This window comes from Podarcis erhardii, assembly GCF_964252035.2.
Source record: "Podarcis erhardii genome assembly, chromosome: 2".
NCBI classification, from domain to species: Eukaryota; Metazoa; Chordata; class Lepidosauria; order Squamata; family Lacertidae; genus Podarcis; species Podarcis erhardii.
The window spans coordinates 49463082-49480512 of NC_138498.1; the positions used below are offsets into that span (position 1 = coordinate 49463082).

The 17431-nt window shown below is 36.8% G+C and overlaps 1 protein-coding gene across 2 annotated transcripts in view; it reads right to left on the reverse strand.

The window, feature by feature from the left end:
• Positions 1-17431, reverse strand: part of SLIT3 (slit guidance ligand 3) — a 418035-nt gene that overhangs the window by 140880 nt on the left and 259724 nt on the right. For both annotated transcript variants that reach the window (XM_081845905.1, XM_081845904.1), the window contains exon 7: positions 4830-4901. In XM_081845905.1, the coding sequence (XP_081702031.1) occupies positions 4830-4901 (72 nt within the window). The remainder of the gene's footprint in view (positions 1-4829; positions 4902-17431) is intronic.

The following is a 17431-nucleotide window of genomic DNA, read 5'->3' on the forward strand; positions in this document are numbered from 1 at the left end:
AGCCATGCATGCTAATATAAACTAATTTACTTTACTTAGCTTTGGTGGGCTTATCTCCGAGAAATGCTTTGTTTATTTAACATACAGAATATGGTCTAATAGTGCCCCAAGAGTTGACATTAGTGTTCCTCTCATGAAATAAGTGGCTTCAGTTCACCCGTGCCTGTTTTTGCTCCACCACATCACTGATACAAACACACAATTGTATTCTCACTTACCTGGGAGTGAGCCCCATTGAATGTGATGGGGCTTACTTCTAGGCAGACATGCAGTGTTGCACTGCAAGTCTGCTGACTTGATAAGATAACATTCTGTTATTGTCATTCAGACATATGAAATTACTGATGTAATATTATATTCCCTAAAAAAGGCATGGTCAAACTCAGCCCTCCAGATGTTTTGGGACTACAATTCACATAATCCCTGACCACTGGTCCTGTTAGCTAGGGATGATGGGAGTTGTAGGTCAGCAACATCTGGAGGGCCAAGTTTGGCCATACCTTCCCTAAACAATTATATCCTCTAAGAAATTGCTTCAGAGAGTCAATGTTTTGGAAAGTACACAGGACTGAAATGATTCATCATAAAGGAATAACCATCTTCCTCCTGTTTGATCGACCAGACTTAAAGATGTATAAAAGTGCTCCTCTCCCCTTTTACCCCTTTCAGTGACCAAAGTGACTCAAGTTTTGAACTGCAAATACATTATTATTCGTGCTAAAATTGTGCAACGTACAGTGTGCATTCTGGAGAGCAGTCCATGTGGGGGAGGATCTATCAAGCCTTAACCATGTGCCTTTGATAAATAAATAGGTAATTTAAGAGGCCTCTATTACAAGTGGAGTGCTTGTGAATTGTTGCAAAGTCTTTTTAGTCTGCCTTTAATCTATATGAAAACACAGACAAATATATGTGTAACCATTCATTCATTGGTTACAGCAAGAAAGTCAACATTAAGAAAACAAGGCAAATGAATGCAGGGCAATATTTTGTATAAATATAGCTGTCTCATCAAAAGGGAAACAGATCAATACAAATTAATTCTTGTCAGATCTGAACAAGGATTAAAAAATAAAGTGAAGCAGGATAACAGAAAAAGAATAAATCAACAACCCATAACATAGAATTAATAGATTAACAACCACAAAAATATAATTAAGTGCTACATGTGTATTGCACAATTTCTCTTCTTTAGAAGTCGAACTCAAATTAAATATCTTTCTTGCACCCTGATCTTAAAATATTAAAAAGTGAAATGTCCAAAGGCAGAATAAACCTGTGACTTAATTTGATCTGTAATGTATGTAACAGATGGGGCAAAAAAAAAGTATGCAATGGCTATGGTAAACAACTATAAATTCTATGCATTTATGTGGCAGAGAGGAGCAGGTGCTCTGTTACTACATAGGCCTTGCCCCCCACAGTATTTCCTAACACATGTGCTAAGTGTAATTATATGTCTGCGATATGGATACCCCCAAATGTAGTTTATAGATGGCTCTGAGCAACTACGAGGCAGTGAATGCTTCAGCCATAATGAGAGGCCTGGATAGAAACTAGTGGGTCACTCCTATAATCAATCCAATTTGGACTAAATCATACCCATATGCTTCCCTTCATTTTTCATCAACTGTGCTGTATCAAACATGGACAAGGAAAGCTCATAATTGAAATTTTAGAAGTCTCAGAGTGGCAGAAAGCTCTTCCTGGCCATCCTAGCAAAGTAATTTCACCGCTTCAGAAAGAGCATTTCTTTATTACTGTCCCAGTGTTACCAAACAGAATAAAAAAAGGAAAGTCTTCTTAAAGTGAATACCTCTATCAGATAACACACAGCTTAATAACATGGGAAATGTGGGAGATTCATGCAGTACACTTTTACAAGTCCTATTAAATGGGCAATCTTTTCTGTATAAGCACATTGGTTGCAAGAGGACCATTAATATCCACTTGGGTTAACACATTTTTAATAATGCTAAAAGGGGTAGAAATATTAACGAGCATGTTGAAGAACATTTCTAACAATTTTAGAAATATGAAATCATCTTTCAATAACACTCTAATACAAGGAACCTGGAAATACTATCTGTCCCCACCATGCATGCTTAAATTTATTCATCTGATGGCATTGATGTCTGCAACAAAACAGATGACAAATCAAATGAAAGATCTAACCTTTCTATTATAGTCCAGCCCTTCTATTTTTCATAAAGAGCAGGGCTGCCTAGACGGCTATTGCAAATTATTTGGCAGTATACATGAACTGAAACATGCTACTTAAAATTGATGGAAGTACATTTATAGCACTCAAAAGGGGAATGAATACAAATTCTAGTTTTAAAAAGTGCCCTTTTAGTCACAACCTAAATTAAATTTCCAGAATATCATTTTGGGTTAGCATTATAAAATGTTAAATCGCAAAATTCAATATAAAAGCTTTCCTTTAAATTCCATTTATGACTTCCTTCCCCCCTTTTCCCTTTAATTACAGCAAAAGGGAATTAGTCAATATAAGTCTCCAGGGAGCTACATACAAAGCCATCTCTGAAATTAAACTAAAAGGAAAATGGCAGCAGACACTGTGGTCTGCTTATCACACAGATTGATCGATTTGAAATAACTAAGAGATGACACAAGGGTATTAGAAGGGAAATGCTCAAAAATATAAAATACTTTTTAATTAATTAATGCAAATAATAGTTCATGTGAGCATTTGTCTTTGAAAAAGGAAATATTATACATACAACTAAAAATCCACTGTTAAATTTGGCCGTCTGTCAGTATGGGCAAATAACAGTCACTTTGCTGGTATATTGGTTATCAGTGTTTTTTTCTGGGGGGACGAGGGGGTACGCATACCCCTAAACATTTTGTGAATCTAAGTTTGGCCTCATTGAGGGGCAGTATTTCAATATGAGTAGGAAAATGAGAGTACCCCTAAACATTTTTTTAATAGTAAAAAAGCACTGTTGGTTATAATACCAGGTTTTCTACATATGGATCAGACTTGTACAGCTTGTGATCTACAAAACAAAAAAGTTCCTCAGCAATGAGCTGCAGCTTGTCAGGTGCGCAACAACACTTCTGGATTCTGATTTATTTTTGTAGTCTGAGATACACAATAAAGCCTGGACATCTATTGATCCCTTGGTATATTGGCATATGTGGCCCTTAGGTTGCTTTTGACTTGGAAGGTCACAACTTTCACAAGCCTAGATTAGCTGGCTTCATAATGAAACACACAGGGAGGGAAATAGGCAAATCCTATGACTGTTGATAATATTTGACTAACCCATAAAAGAGACTTTAGCACTTTTAAAATTAAACAATAAGAAGAAGAAGAAGAGTTTGGATTTGATATACCCCCTTTCACTCCCCTTCAGGAGTCTCAAAGCAGCTAACAATCTCCTTTCCCTTCCTCCCCCACAACAAACACTCTGTGAGGTGAGTGGGGCTGAGAGACTTCAAAGAAGTGTGACTGGCCCAAGGTCACCCAGCAGCTGCATGTGGAGGAGCGGAGACGCGAACCCGGTTCCCCAGATTACATGACTACCGCTCTTAACCACTACACCACACTGGCTCTCACAATAAAAGTCTTTCTTTTACAACACAGATGGGAGGCAATGTAATTGCAGATTTTTTTAAAAAAATGAATTTATTCTAATAACATAAGATGCAAAGCCTACATATGAAGCAGCCAAATGTAGGAGTGTTCATGACACATCATTAGCCAGTTTACTCCATTGTCTTGTAGCACACACTCATTTCAGGCTTAGTAGAGACTGACACCAAACGGATACCTTGGGCAATGACTCTGCCCTCACTACAATAAATTGAGTAACCAAGTTTTCATGTACAATGTTAGTTTCTGCTCCTGATGTGAACAGCTGCAGTGTCCTTGGCCATTTCATGCTTCAATGAAAAGGCCAGAGTGCCTTGAATTCTATATCATAGCCTATTGGGTTGTAGAGTCTCTATTGTAACTGCAGCATGTCAAGGAAAGGATATACATATGTCAGCAAGCCACTGTCACTTTGCTTTTACCTAATTTGCCAAGGTTTCAGAATATTTCAGGAGCAGTTTTCCACACTACACCAATCTCCTAAAGCAGCACAGCAGCTAAGATAGCATGCTGAGAGCCAGGAAATCCTAGGTTCAAAGGCTGTATTGGTAGTAGCTTTAGGCAAACCACTCTTGTTGCTTCAGTCCTCCATCTATGTCACATAAATAATATTTTCTAGCATTGTTATGAAGTTTATTGAAATAAGCGCTCTTTGAACAGTGCCATCCTATACCCGTGGAATCAGTATGCCCAACTGATTTAGTCACAGGCATGCCTATATAGGACTACACCTTAAATGCTGCTTTTGTTGTTAGTATTAGTACTATGCTATACAACTCTGCCCTAGGATTGCTCAAGGTTTCTGCACAGTCTCTCTTGCTGCAATCTCATCCAAGAAATAACTCTCAACCCAGACCCCCTAACTTTCAGGAATGGGTGCCTTATGTATCAAGCTGTACAAGCTTATGGCCTACACTTTCTTGGCCTGGAATCTCTGCTTCTGTTGCAACTGGAAATGCTAAATAAAGACTGGCCATGAAAACATCATGGTAGCCCTGCTCCTGGTCTCCCCACCAACATCAGCCCACTTCCAGTTATGGCTTCTTCCACATATTTCAATAAAAGAAAAACAAGAACACAACACTCTTTTTCAGATTAGGCCATTATATTTAATTTATTTAATATGTGCTAAATAACAAATAAAAAAAATACTGAAATGCTGTGTGTGCTAATTCAAGTGACGTGCATTTCAGAATGGAATACTTACAGGGTCCTGATCTTTGGCATATGGTTGAAGCTGGTGAGAGGAATGCGGGTGATGTTGTTGTTGTTGAGGGTACTATAGAGAAAAGAAAAGAAGCACAATCATTTACATTAGTTTGAAAATGCTATTTACAAAACTAATTACAATTGGTTTGAAAAAAATAGCACAGAAACAATTTCAACATAGTTAAAAAGGTGTTTCTATTGCAAATATGAATAAGTGCATCCGCACAGACACACAATTCTAACTCATATTAGTAAGGTAAAAAAAATAGTGGAGAAAGGGTGGCTAATAGTATTGGCATAGCAAGGAGAAGAGTGTCGTCTCATTGCTTCTAGGTCAAGCTGTTATGGGTTTAGGACTAATGGGATTTTACTTTCCACATGAAATTCCACTTCTGTGATGGGTAGATTTTTATAGAGAAAAGGTAGGAGAGCTTTGCATGGTGAACATGAATGAAGGTGTGGGGAAATTGTTTGGCAGGGCTTATGGTACCCCACACTATTCAAATGTATACCTGTACAGCTGTGTCTGATGTGAAAATATAACCACATAATGGGTTTTACCTACCTAGCCACTATAGCTCATATGTACATGCAAATCTATTATTCGGTTTTCTATATCACTACAAATTGTTCACTTAATTAAAATGTATAATTTTACTGAAGGAGCGTCTCCACCCCCATCGTTCTGCCCGTTCTGGTCCAGCGCCAAGGGCCTTCTGGCGGTTCCCTCATTGTGAGAAGCAAAGCTACAGGGAACCAGGCAGAGGGCCTTCTCGGTAGTGGCACCCGCCCTGTGGAATGCCCTCCCATCAGATGTCAAAGCAATAAACAACTACCTGACATTCAGAAGACATCTTAAGGCAGCCCTGTTCAGGGAAGTTTTTAATGTATGATATTTTTGTGTTTTTGGGTTTCTATGGAAGCAGCCCAGAGTGGCTGGGGAAACCCAGCCAGATGGGTGGGGTACAAATAATAAATTATTATTATTATTATTATTATTATTATTGAAGTATCATCTCTTTTGAGAGTAAATATAATAAATACCAGTTGAGGCCATGTTTATTCTGAGGTGCAGAAAGAGCAGCTACTAGTAGATGTTTAAAATGCACTTCTTATAACCCATAAAGCAGAGCTTCTTTGATATGTGTAATGCATGTTGGAAGATAATATACCAGTTTCAGAACAGCTTCGGGACAACTTATCTCCTAGAGTGTTGTTGGAAATTGCATTTTGCTATGACTCTGTATATGCATTCCTGAAACCTGTACATAGCAAAAGCTGAAGCTCTGAAGCTTGAAGTTACGCTTGCAACCTATAGTTCAAGGTTCAGTACTGTATTGTCAACAGCCTAGTATTCAGAGAAAGTATAATCCTTATAATTTGGCTACTGAAGCAGGGTTTGGCACTTAAAGGCTGCAATCCTATACCTGGGAGGAGGTCCAATTGAACTCAATGGGGCTTACTTCTGAATATACATAAATCGGATTACACTGACAAAATGACTTTTGGCAAAGTGATTCTGCACATGGGTTTGTGGAAAAAGTTATAGAACCAAATCAGTTGCACTTTTTTCTGGGGAGGAATCAGTGAAAGGAATATCTGATTTCTCTTTGGTCCTGCTTAATTCCTGGAAAATGTATATGGTTATTAAACCTGATCTGGCAGAGTTCTTCAACATGTATGGAATAACAGAGTAACTTTAAAAATAATAATCCCACAAATGCCAAATATTATGTTGAAAGGTGACAGGTACTGAAAAGGTCCCTTCAGCAATGAATATTTCTATTTTAACATAAAGTTAGAGAGAAGAGAAAGAAACATAATTCCTGAAATTATGGCCAAAATAAAAATGTAATATAGTATTCCTGTTCTCCTCTCTTAGTAAACCATCTACTCATAAATAAGTCCCAATATTAGCAGCTGGAAACATTAATTATTTTTTCTTCTTGCTGTAAATCACTCAGTAACACTGAAGAACAGTAATGACTGATCAAAATTAGATAGATGCCTAGTGTCATAAAGTTTAGGCAACAACTGAGGATGTTTTTAAGCAGACTTTCCCTGAGGTATGACCCAGTCGTTTATGGAATATCAATTGTACATCTGTTGAAATGGCTTTATTGGTTTTGGTCTTTGTAGGAATGGTTCTATTGTTTTTTAGAATTGTACTTTTTCTACTGTCCATTATACAACCAGCTACACATGCTATCCCCTTTTATTGAGTAGTCTAACATCATGGCACAATGAAAACATCAGAGTATCTGTCTGACATTAACCCAGAAGTAACTACAAGGATGGCTGAGTTTTTGTCAATAGGCTCTCTTAGAATGGTGGCTGGCACAATTTAGTGGGAAGAAATCCCAATGAAAATCCTTGTCATTATATATTTTACATGGCTGTTTATTTATATATGTTTTTAATTTTTATATATGGATGTTTTATGATGGCCTATACTTGTAATGTCAAATAAAGGTTTAGTGATGTAAGTAAGTAAGCCCTTTAGAGCTCAGGATTGATTCTGCAAACTCAAAAAGGTTAAAGTTAGCTGAGGACACAAGACACCATATGATTCAGTTCTGCAATTTCCCAGACTGCCTGCATAAGTCTCCCCACTTTTCTGTGAAACGAATGGGCAAGGCTCCAGAGAGTCTCTGTAGCAACGAATATAAAATTTTAATTGTGAAAGACTGAAGTTGTAATCCTAAATACACCTTCTAACAAATGTCCCCCATGCCCCTAGTTGGATTAAGTAACACAAAAAATTGCAAGCATACATGAGTACTGCCGTATGACTTTCTAATAATAAACATTTTACAACATCTTCCTGACATTGGATTTATTCTAAGGCAGGAATAATGGGCTAGAATTAAATTTTACAGCTATGACATCAGAAAAAACTATGGTATAAAAGTAACATTATTATTTTTATTGTCTATATTAAACAAGGTGACAGGTGACAATATTAATAGATGTGTAATTTTGTGCTGAGTAAAATAAGTTTACAATGAATTTATGGGCACCATTTTATCATATAAACCTTTATTAATAATAGCTAAACATCTGTCCCGTGCTACAGCTTCTGTGACAGAAATAGGTTTGTGTCCTCTTAGCACGAAGGAAAGATTCACTGCAAGTCTTATTCTCAAGGGAAATGGCTTTGCATCAATAAAAAATGCATGATTTTTTTTGTTACACTGGTTTTGAATGGATATACATTTGGAGAATGTCCTTTCCTCACCAAAGCATTTTAGTTTGTGAATATAATATAGACTCTGATTTTCTGTTACATTTGATTTCTAAAGCCAATTACCACAAACAACTAATCAAATTGACAAATGATATGGTAGATTAAATTTTTGATTAGCGCTTATTCAGCACTAATGAGCATCTAGTGTAATTACCAGGGGGCTGTTAGCCATTCAAGCCTCTGGATAATAAGCACCAGGCTTATTTCTGTATGGCATTTTGCTTTACTACAGCCTTCAGCGTAATTCTAATCGGTAAAGAAATACACAAGCCCAAGGGCTATGAAGTGCAGAGATAATACACAGACTGTGCACTTTTACTTCTTGTCTAACTATTCATCTCTCTGTATCTGTATGTATATGCTGTTTTCTAGGATTACCTGTCATATTTAGAAAGGTGCCCAAAGAAAATTATTGTCATTCTTAGAAGAATGATGCAAGGTTTTTTTGGGGGGGGGGCATTCCTATTTAAAAAAATCAACAATGATCCACTCATTTGCTAATGCTCCCATTCTTACACTTTTACACTTGTGCACATATAGCTCCACAGAGAATAATCTTTAGCATTATGTTTAAGCTTTTTCAAAATAAAAAATAAAAATCACCAATTACACCAATATGGTTGGACTACATGACCCTTGGAATCCCTTCCAACTCTACAATTCTATGATTCTACAAGCATTTTATTTTGCAGCAAGAGATATATAGTATTTTAATAGCCAGCACCCTTTATCTTTTTAAGTCTAGCTATTTGCCTGTTTTTTAACCTGTAATTAATGAATAATATATATATGTGGTAAGTGTGTGTGTGTGTGTGTGTGAGAGAGAGAGAGAGAGAGAGAGAGAGAGAGAGAGAGAGAGAGAGAGAGAGAAACACACACAGAAAGAGAGAGATGGAACCATGACACAGACCTTTGAGGTTGAATGATTAGTTACAGCAACAATGGTAGTACTAACAAGTGTTACATTTCCCTCTGTCTCCTTCAATTAGATCACTGCTATACCTCAGTGTCATTTCTGGAAGAGGTGTGTGTAAGTCCACAGAACACTATGTAATTGACTCCAACAGTATTATCTGTGCATCTGGGTGCAAAAGAAGTGTTCCACAACTCGCAGGAACTAACTTTCATGCCTCTTGTCATTTACTACAAAATATTAATTCAGTTTAATATAGTGGAACAAGAATTCTATGCAATGCAATGCTGTATTGATAGTAAAACACTTCTACTTGATATATGTTCACAGATACCCCAGATAACAATGCTGACTTATCTAAAAGGAATATGCAAACCTGACAAACAGCCAGCAGAGGCTCTTTATTCGGTACACACAGCACACTGAACCAATATCTTGTGACCAAAAGCACCACAGTAAAAATAAATGTACATTGATTTTACTGTGGTTTCTTCCCTTAGGACAGCTGTAGGGCTCTAGATGGTGATGAACTACAACTCCCATCAACCCCTGCTCCTTAACAGCCCCACACTGAAGGCTGGAGCACAATATGGATGAAGTATATAGGCATGTTGGTTTATCAATGTGACTGGCTGCTAGGCACCAGCTGCTTGTTTTTAAAACTGCACCTCTTTGGAGATGTGGTGAAGTTTTGGCAGAGGAATAGTCTGGGCTGGGATATTGTTCAGTATATGTGATTGGGGCTTATAGGTCACCCCTCATTAACACTTCAATGCAAAAGCTCTGGTCTAAGCTAGTATGATTGAGAAAAATGAGGGCTGGAAAGGAAATTAACATTTTGAGGACAGTTAATTGAATGGTAAATTGTCTTTTACGAGCCCTAGGTAAGGAATGAAGTCGGGGAATTTATTGTGTAAAGAAATACTGTAAATAAAATATTTACAGTACATATGGGTCAAAAATGCAGGATCTGGCTGTCAGAATATAAGATGCCTGCTAGGTCAGACCAAGGTCCATCTAATATAGCAGTCTGTTTTAATAGCCAGATGCTCCTGGAAGCTCACCAGCCAGGCATGAGGGTGATGGCATTCCCCTATCGTTTGTCTCTAGCATCTGGTATATCAGTGGTGTCCCTAAACATTTAGCTATTACAGCTAATAGCCCTTGATAGACCTATCTTCCATAATTTGTCTAATCCACTTAAAACATCTATCCAAGCAAGCAGCCACCATCACACCTTGAAGTAGGGAATTAAGTAAATTATTAACTGTGTGAAGAAACAACTTTGCTTTATGAGGCTGTGTAAATATTTTTTTTGTTTATGTCTGCACTCCAGAAACATTAATAGGGAGTAAATGTCCCACCTTTCTGTTTATCATGCCTAATGCAGCTAATGTTGCCACAAGGCTGGCACTGGGACTCAGGCACAAGTATACTAATGCATATTTAAACTGAAACTCGAAGCCTCTTGAATCAGGCCAAAAAAGTATACATAAAACACATGGCACCCATAGCAACAAACTTTCATCTTTTGGGTAAGTTAGAAACTTGGGTGCTCTCTGTGAACTTTTGGCAAGCAAGCTTGTGTAGTAGCAATTCTACAATTAATGTGTTTTAGTACAAAAAAAATTGGGGGGGGGGAGCATACTGTACATCTCCTATACACCACTCACTTGGGCTGCTTTTGTGGATTTTTAGTAACTTTTGACTACATATCCTGGCCTTGCCTTTGACATAAACTGGCTCTTCTGAATATAGATCATAGGTTAATCAGAAGAACCCAAGGGTTTTGTGAGTTATCTGAGATGGTAACCTTTTAGACCCAGTCACGTAAATAAGGAAATTTGCCAGGTGTACTTATTAGCACATTTGTTATTTATTCTGTCCTCTTGTGACATAGTTCCCTTTTCACCTAGTCTGAAATTCTACCCCACCCTGCCATCTTATTTAGGAGACAAGAGTGTATCAGTGCTTTTTATGCAGATGATGCAATTCTTCTGTCATACACGCAGATGGGGATGTGTAGGTTCATATTGTACAATGGAACTCTTTTAAGTTATAACGATGCTAAAATGAAAATCTTAACTTTTGAGGTAGAGGAAGAAGACACACCAATGACTATGATGGGGTCTGGGCAGAGATTTCCAGACAATTACAAGATATTGATAGGCAGACCACGATGACTCTAGTTATGGTGTGCTGATCCAATATGAAGTACAAAGGTTTTTATATTCTTTCTGGAAAGGTGCCCCCTTTATTTGTCTCTCATCCATTTATGTGAGCTGAGATGGCTTTTGACAAAATGCAGGTTAATTTTTCAGCAGCTGATGGAGATGAAGGCGCCTTACTTTTATTTATTAGTTGCTACTTTGTTAATAGTGTTTTAGAGATTATAATTTCTTTACTGATTATTTGTTAATTATATCATATGATTTATGATGTACCTGTGTTCTATTATGTTCTTGATATTTCTTGTTTGTAAGCCACTTTGGGATTCATTTGAATGGAAAGTGGCAGAGAAATATAATCAATCAATCAATCAATCAATATAGGACTTAGAACAAGGTAGGCAGATTTTGCCTAGCTGGCTGCCTTAAGAAGGACGACCATGGTATGCTTCTTAACAGAGGATCACCTATATTCAGATCTGAGCAATCATTATTTGCAGCCCCTAACAGCAGGCTGTAGTAATGACTCCCCTTTAAGTAAAACTCTGTTTCTATTGGTGAATACAGATTATTACAAGTCACATAGAACCACCAAATTTGTTTAAAAGGCTATGGACAAGCTATCAATTTCATCTGAAGATCACATTACTTACAATAAATCTATTGTTTCGTTTTTGAGAGGGAATGTTTACAGGTTGTGGGTTTTTTTGAAAAAAAAGTATTCTGCATGCACTTATTTGTTCCTTACCTTTGCTTTGTGACATGTGTATTAGTAAGCATGTGTATCTTTATGAGTATGTGTTAGGTCGGGTTGGCAAAAGAGCAATAAAGTATTCATTCACTATTAGGAGATTGGAGTCTCATCAGTCGCAGCCAACAATTTCAAACAGGGCATTCGCTGTATAAATTTAATTCAAGCACAGCAATTATTACAATATTTCAAAGATTTCACGATCAACACTTTCCAAGCATCTTTCTTGCTTACAAGGATCAACTAGATTGCTAACATTAACTGTACACAGTAGCTTCCTTCCTATAGACATAGCAACTCCTGAATTGGGATTTTTATCTAGACCATGGCATGTGGTGGAACGGTTAAATATTTTTCCAACACCCCTGTGGTCTGAGCTAAATAAACTACCAAAACATTTCCTATTTTGAAATAAGTTCCTATTTAAAAGAAGAAACGGCAAACCACTTATTGAACTTAACTTGCACTTCAGCCCTACTTGAACGCTATGCTAATGAGATTAGGGGCTTGACAAAAAATCTCTTCCCCAGTGAGTTCTTTAGATCATTAAGAGCAAAAGGAATGTAAACATGTTTGATTCTTTTAGTTAACATTTTCAAAGCTGACATTTTCTTACTCTGCACCAAAATTGCTATTGCTTCTTGTTGCTCTTAGAACTTTGATCCTTCAAGCGCAATGGAAACTCCATTAAGAGCATCCCAGATATAGTTCCCATCCAATTTCATTGCCTTCATTTTTCCAGGGAAAATAAGAGAGTAGGGTGGAAGGGTGAAGCCTTTTCATCAACTCTGCTTTCATGAAATGACTCATACAAGCAGATTTAAAGATAAAGAAGAGCATATTGGAAATAAGAAAAGTCTTTTGAAGTTTCTGATGGTTTCCTGTTTGCTTTGTGCATGTGTGAGAAACACATAAACTCTTACATGAATCAATTTAGCAATATTAGTCCACAACCTATGTGCAGGGCACAATAGTACAATTCTATTTAGCGAAGTGGCCTGTGGAATACTCAGTGGATCACTATCAGTAAGGCAGCATTGAAAATGTCTTCATTCAGAACAGAGAATGAGATTAATTTAATCACACTCATTCTTCAAACCTCAGTTCTAGTTCAAGACCAGGAGAAAGTAAGTACACATCAATACCACAGAGCAGTCCCATCTCCAGAACAAAAGACTGGAGGACACTTATCACTACAGTGGCTGTTTTATGTTGTATTTATTGTTAATAAATTCCTTTAATCATTCTTTCTAATGCATGACTGAAAAAAAATCTGTTATTTTCATCCTAAACTATTATATGTTGATTCCAAAACAAGATGTTATATAAGCCTGGGTTTCATTAGGTAATACAGCAACCACTTACCAAATGATGACTTACCACTGTGTCTACACCAGAGCTTTCCAAACTTTTCATGTTGGTGACAGATTTTTTATACATGTATCATTTTGCAACACAGTAATTCAGTTTTACTAGCAAACCAGCCCCAGGAGGAGTGCGGGAAGCATTCATGTGACACACCTACACACTGCAGCTGGCACACTAATGTGTCGCAACACACAGTTTGGAAAGCTCTGGTCTACACAATCACTTGGAAGACTGGTAGTCTGTAATAATTACAGTGTAATGTGCTGCCAAATAAAAAGGAGAAATGTTACCATATCTCTGTAGTCCACCAGAAAGCTGAGGAAAAGGGATAGTGGTAAAATTCTCTTCACCATGTGGCATGACGTTTAGCGATGACAAGCTCACAAAGTGGCACACCACCTGTGCATCACTTTGAGTTACCCAGTTAATAAATATTTATCTCTATTCACCCATGGTTTCCCAAGAACTCTGTGTATCATAATGCATGTATGTTGTTTAAGGCTCCAGGATTATTGATCAGTTTTACTTATTTGAACATTACAATGCTACTCATTTTGTATCAGTTATGCCCAGTAGTTTGTAACAGCAAACACAATATAGATCAATAAAACACCAAATACATATATTAAATACATATATTAGGATAAAAGATGGCAGCCCAGACTAATCCAAGAGTGGGAGGAAACCTATAATCAAAATGGAATCATATTGACAAAATGTAGTCAAATAACAAGTAGGTTTGAACAGATACAGAAACGGCAAGAACAGCAATTTTGGTGCATATTATTAGAAAGAACAAAAAAGCCTACATTGTAAAATAGTGACTGAATGGTTTTTGGAACTGTGTAAGATTTATAAAGTACTTAAATTACCAATATTGGCAGCTTGCAATAAAATTGCTCTAATTTAGTAAAAATTATTTTGTGCCTTATTAATAATAATAAATTAATTAGTAGTTATCCTAATATTATTCCATTATCTCAGCATACTTAAAGCAGTTTAATGTGAAATGCTGTGAGATGTAGAGTTCACATGAATTTAAGTCTATAGTTAGTTCTGTTTTGCTTTGTTTTCTGAAAAAGAAACATGTACCCCTTCCTGGGAAAAAAGAAACAATTATATTATATTCCCACAACTTCTCCACTATGTAACAAAACCAAGCTGACATTACAGTTACCATTTTTCACAGATTACTCTACATGAGCGTAACATGATTAGATCCCATCTTCTGTATGTGGGAAAATCTGATTTCTGATTCAAGTACAGTACTGGAAATGCATGCCCAGTGCTTCATTTCTTCTTTGTTATGAAAAAAGAAAGACTGAAGGTAAATTCTAAGCGCCAAGAAACACTAAAGTGCTTGTGTGTTATTTTTTTTAGACTAAGCTTTTGTCATCCAAGAAGTGCAAAATTCTAGCTCCTGCAAATATTCTATACATCACTGTCTCTAGCAAATGTGAGAAAGCCACTATGACAATACCTTTTTTCAATTAATTAATGTTTTCTCCATAAAGCGCTTACATTTCACTGTCTGAAATATATTTAAGGATTATGGAAATAATTCTTAAATTTTAGCCAAATTAGCATGACATGGGATAGAATCCAATGCTGATCCAATTGTAGCATCTGCTACTGTAAAAAAAAGAAGAAAAGGTATTTTTTGACAATTTCCCCCTCAGCTGCACCTCTGCGCTACCTTCTATGCTGTTCTGGAGGGTTCCCTCAACCCTCTGGAAGAGGTTTTCAGAGATCACAGGGGGAGCTGCAGTAGAAGGAAGAATAAGTGAAAATCACTTTTTCTTTTCTTATGTTAGTGAACATCTCTGCTGCATCAAAATACATTCCATGTGCAGAGTGGCAGCATTTGATTTCATCCTTACTCTTTGCTCTGATTGCTGCAAAATGCAAGATGAACCTTGAGAATTTTCAATCCCTTTTAAAAACTATATAAAACTGATGGCGCTTATGTATGGTAGGGAAAAAATGCTGTGGCTAGTACTCCAAGGTCAAGGTATTAAAACAAAATAAATGCTGGAGTATTCAAGAAGAAAGCAAACTCTATCCCAGAAGAAAACTAAGAAAATAGACTTACCTCTTGCTTTCCTGAAAATTAGGGATAATGATGATGATGATAGATGTATGTTTGAAATGTATACTTAAAACTTATTGTGCCAGGATACCGAGTGTAGAGAATATCTTAGCAGTTTATATTCAGAGTAAGTTAATATATATTTTTAAAATTTCAAAACATACAGGCAAAGAATCATTCATAGCTATTAAGCGTATCCAATTTACCTCTATAAAATTATCAGGCCAATCCTAGAAGATAGCTGCATAAAGAAACTGGTTGCCTTCTTATGTGCAGCGAAAGACAGTAAGAGTGGTTTTAAGACTTGTTCAGAACAGTTATGACCATATCAGTGAAAGTATTCATCTTCTTCCAGAATTGGCACTGATCCAGCTGCTGCCCTTCAGCCAAATGTCGCATTGCGGCACACAACATACTCCTAATGTTGTGTCTATTCTCTGCATTTGACCGCTAGGGGTGTTTAAGGGCAAACAATGAAGTTTTAAAAGCCCCACTAAAAGCTCTGCTAACAGAATATGAGGACAAGGCAGAGCAAATCTACCCTCTTCAACAGTTTGCTCCTACTTGTAATGACTACGATTCTAGCTCCAGCCCAGAGAATTGTTCAAATTTAACTCTGTCAAGGAGAAGCAATTGGAAATATGCTATTTTGACTCAACCAAGTATGTTACACATGCAGTTTTCTGTTCATGCCAGTACTTTATGTAGTTAAATAATTCGTTAAATTATTAATCCAACAAGGAAGAAAAAGCCAACATAAATCAAATCTCAACATTTGCAAAATACACTATAACACTGGTGGAGAGAAGGATAGCATGTCTCAATGGAGACTCACACATTCAGTCTCTGGGGAAAATATTAAGATCAATAGCATGGCTTTAAGTGCATTGAGTCTTGGAAGGCACGCATATGACACATGTTAACTGCTATCTAATGGTAGTAACAACACTCAAAGTATCATCACAGAGTTTGTCTTTATCCACAAAACTCTGATATTATATGACTGCCTTAAAATGGTTCAATTTCAAAAGTTGAAAATTTTATTGGTCACTATTACTTACATAAGTTTATTGCAAAAATGAAGAAATCAGGTACCGTTAAGGTGACTGAACATGGAGCCAAACTGGGTCAACCTATCAAAAGCAGATCACTTTATTCTCCTTCTCTGTCTTTCTCACACATTCACATATACATAAACAAATAATTCCTGTGAACAATATGCATTAAAATCTGCACAAAAGACTGCCATATTCACAAACAGATGAAATATCTATATTAAAGTTTTGATGTTGTTGGTTTTTTTTTTAATGCAGTTAATTAGAAGCACCCATTTACCCTGCAAGAGATGCTTCCTTAAGCCTTTCTCCAATAATACTGGTTCTACATATTTAAATATAACCAAAATGTTGAAAAACTTAAATATAGATGCTTAATACTTACTGTGACTATAGTTGCTTAATACTCACTTATGTACACCCACAAACAAAAGTTACAAAAGAGCATTAAATTAATAAATTGTTCCCTATTTCTTAATAAGAAGTAGACACTAACTAAATATTATTTGTCTTAAATTTGGTAAGAAATATTCATTTTAATATAAGCACTCACGGATAATAGAATACCAGTCCATTAAAAGAAGTCTGTCCCACAAGTTCAAGTCTAAAACTGTTGAGATAAGCATCTCACCTGCGTTTCAAATGCAATTGCAGAAGCAGTGGTAAGAGATGGCTGTAAGATAACACAACCCACCTGAGTTACACCCAGAAGCAAATAGGCAGACTCTGCAGTTGGGGAAGAGATAAAATAAGCTCCCTTCTACTAACCCCGCCCAGCAGGCAGGCAACCTCATCTTGTTTTGGGAGAATCTGAGTGGTCTTCAAAGATGGTGTCATAGGGACCGCATTGCGGCAGTTCATGGACTACTGCATGGCCAAATGCAAATCTGAAACTGATTAGCCCAAGTATTTCACCAAAAAAATATGAGAGGTCTGGTGGATGACACCATGCAGGGCCTAGAAAGCTAGAATGCAGAAATACTCATAACTAAGAACTCCAGGTCACACT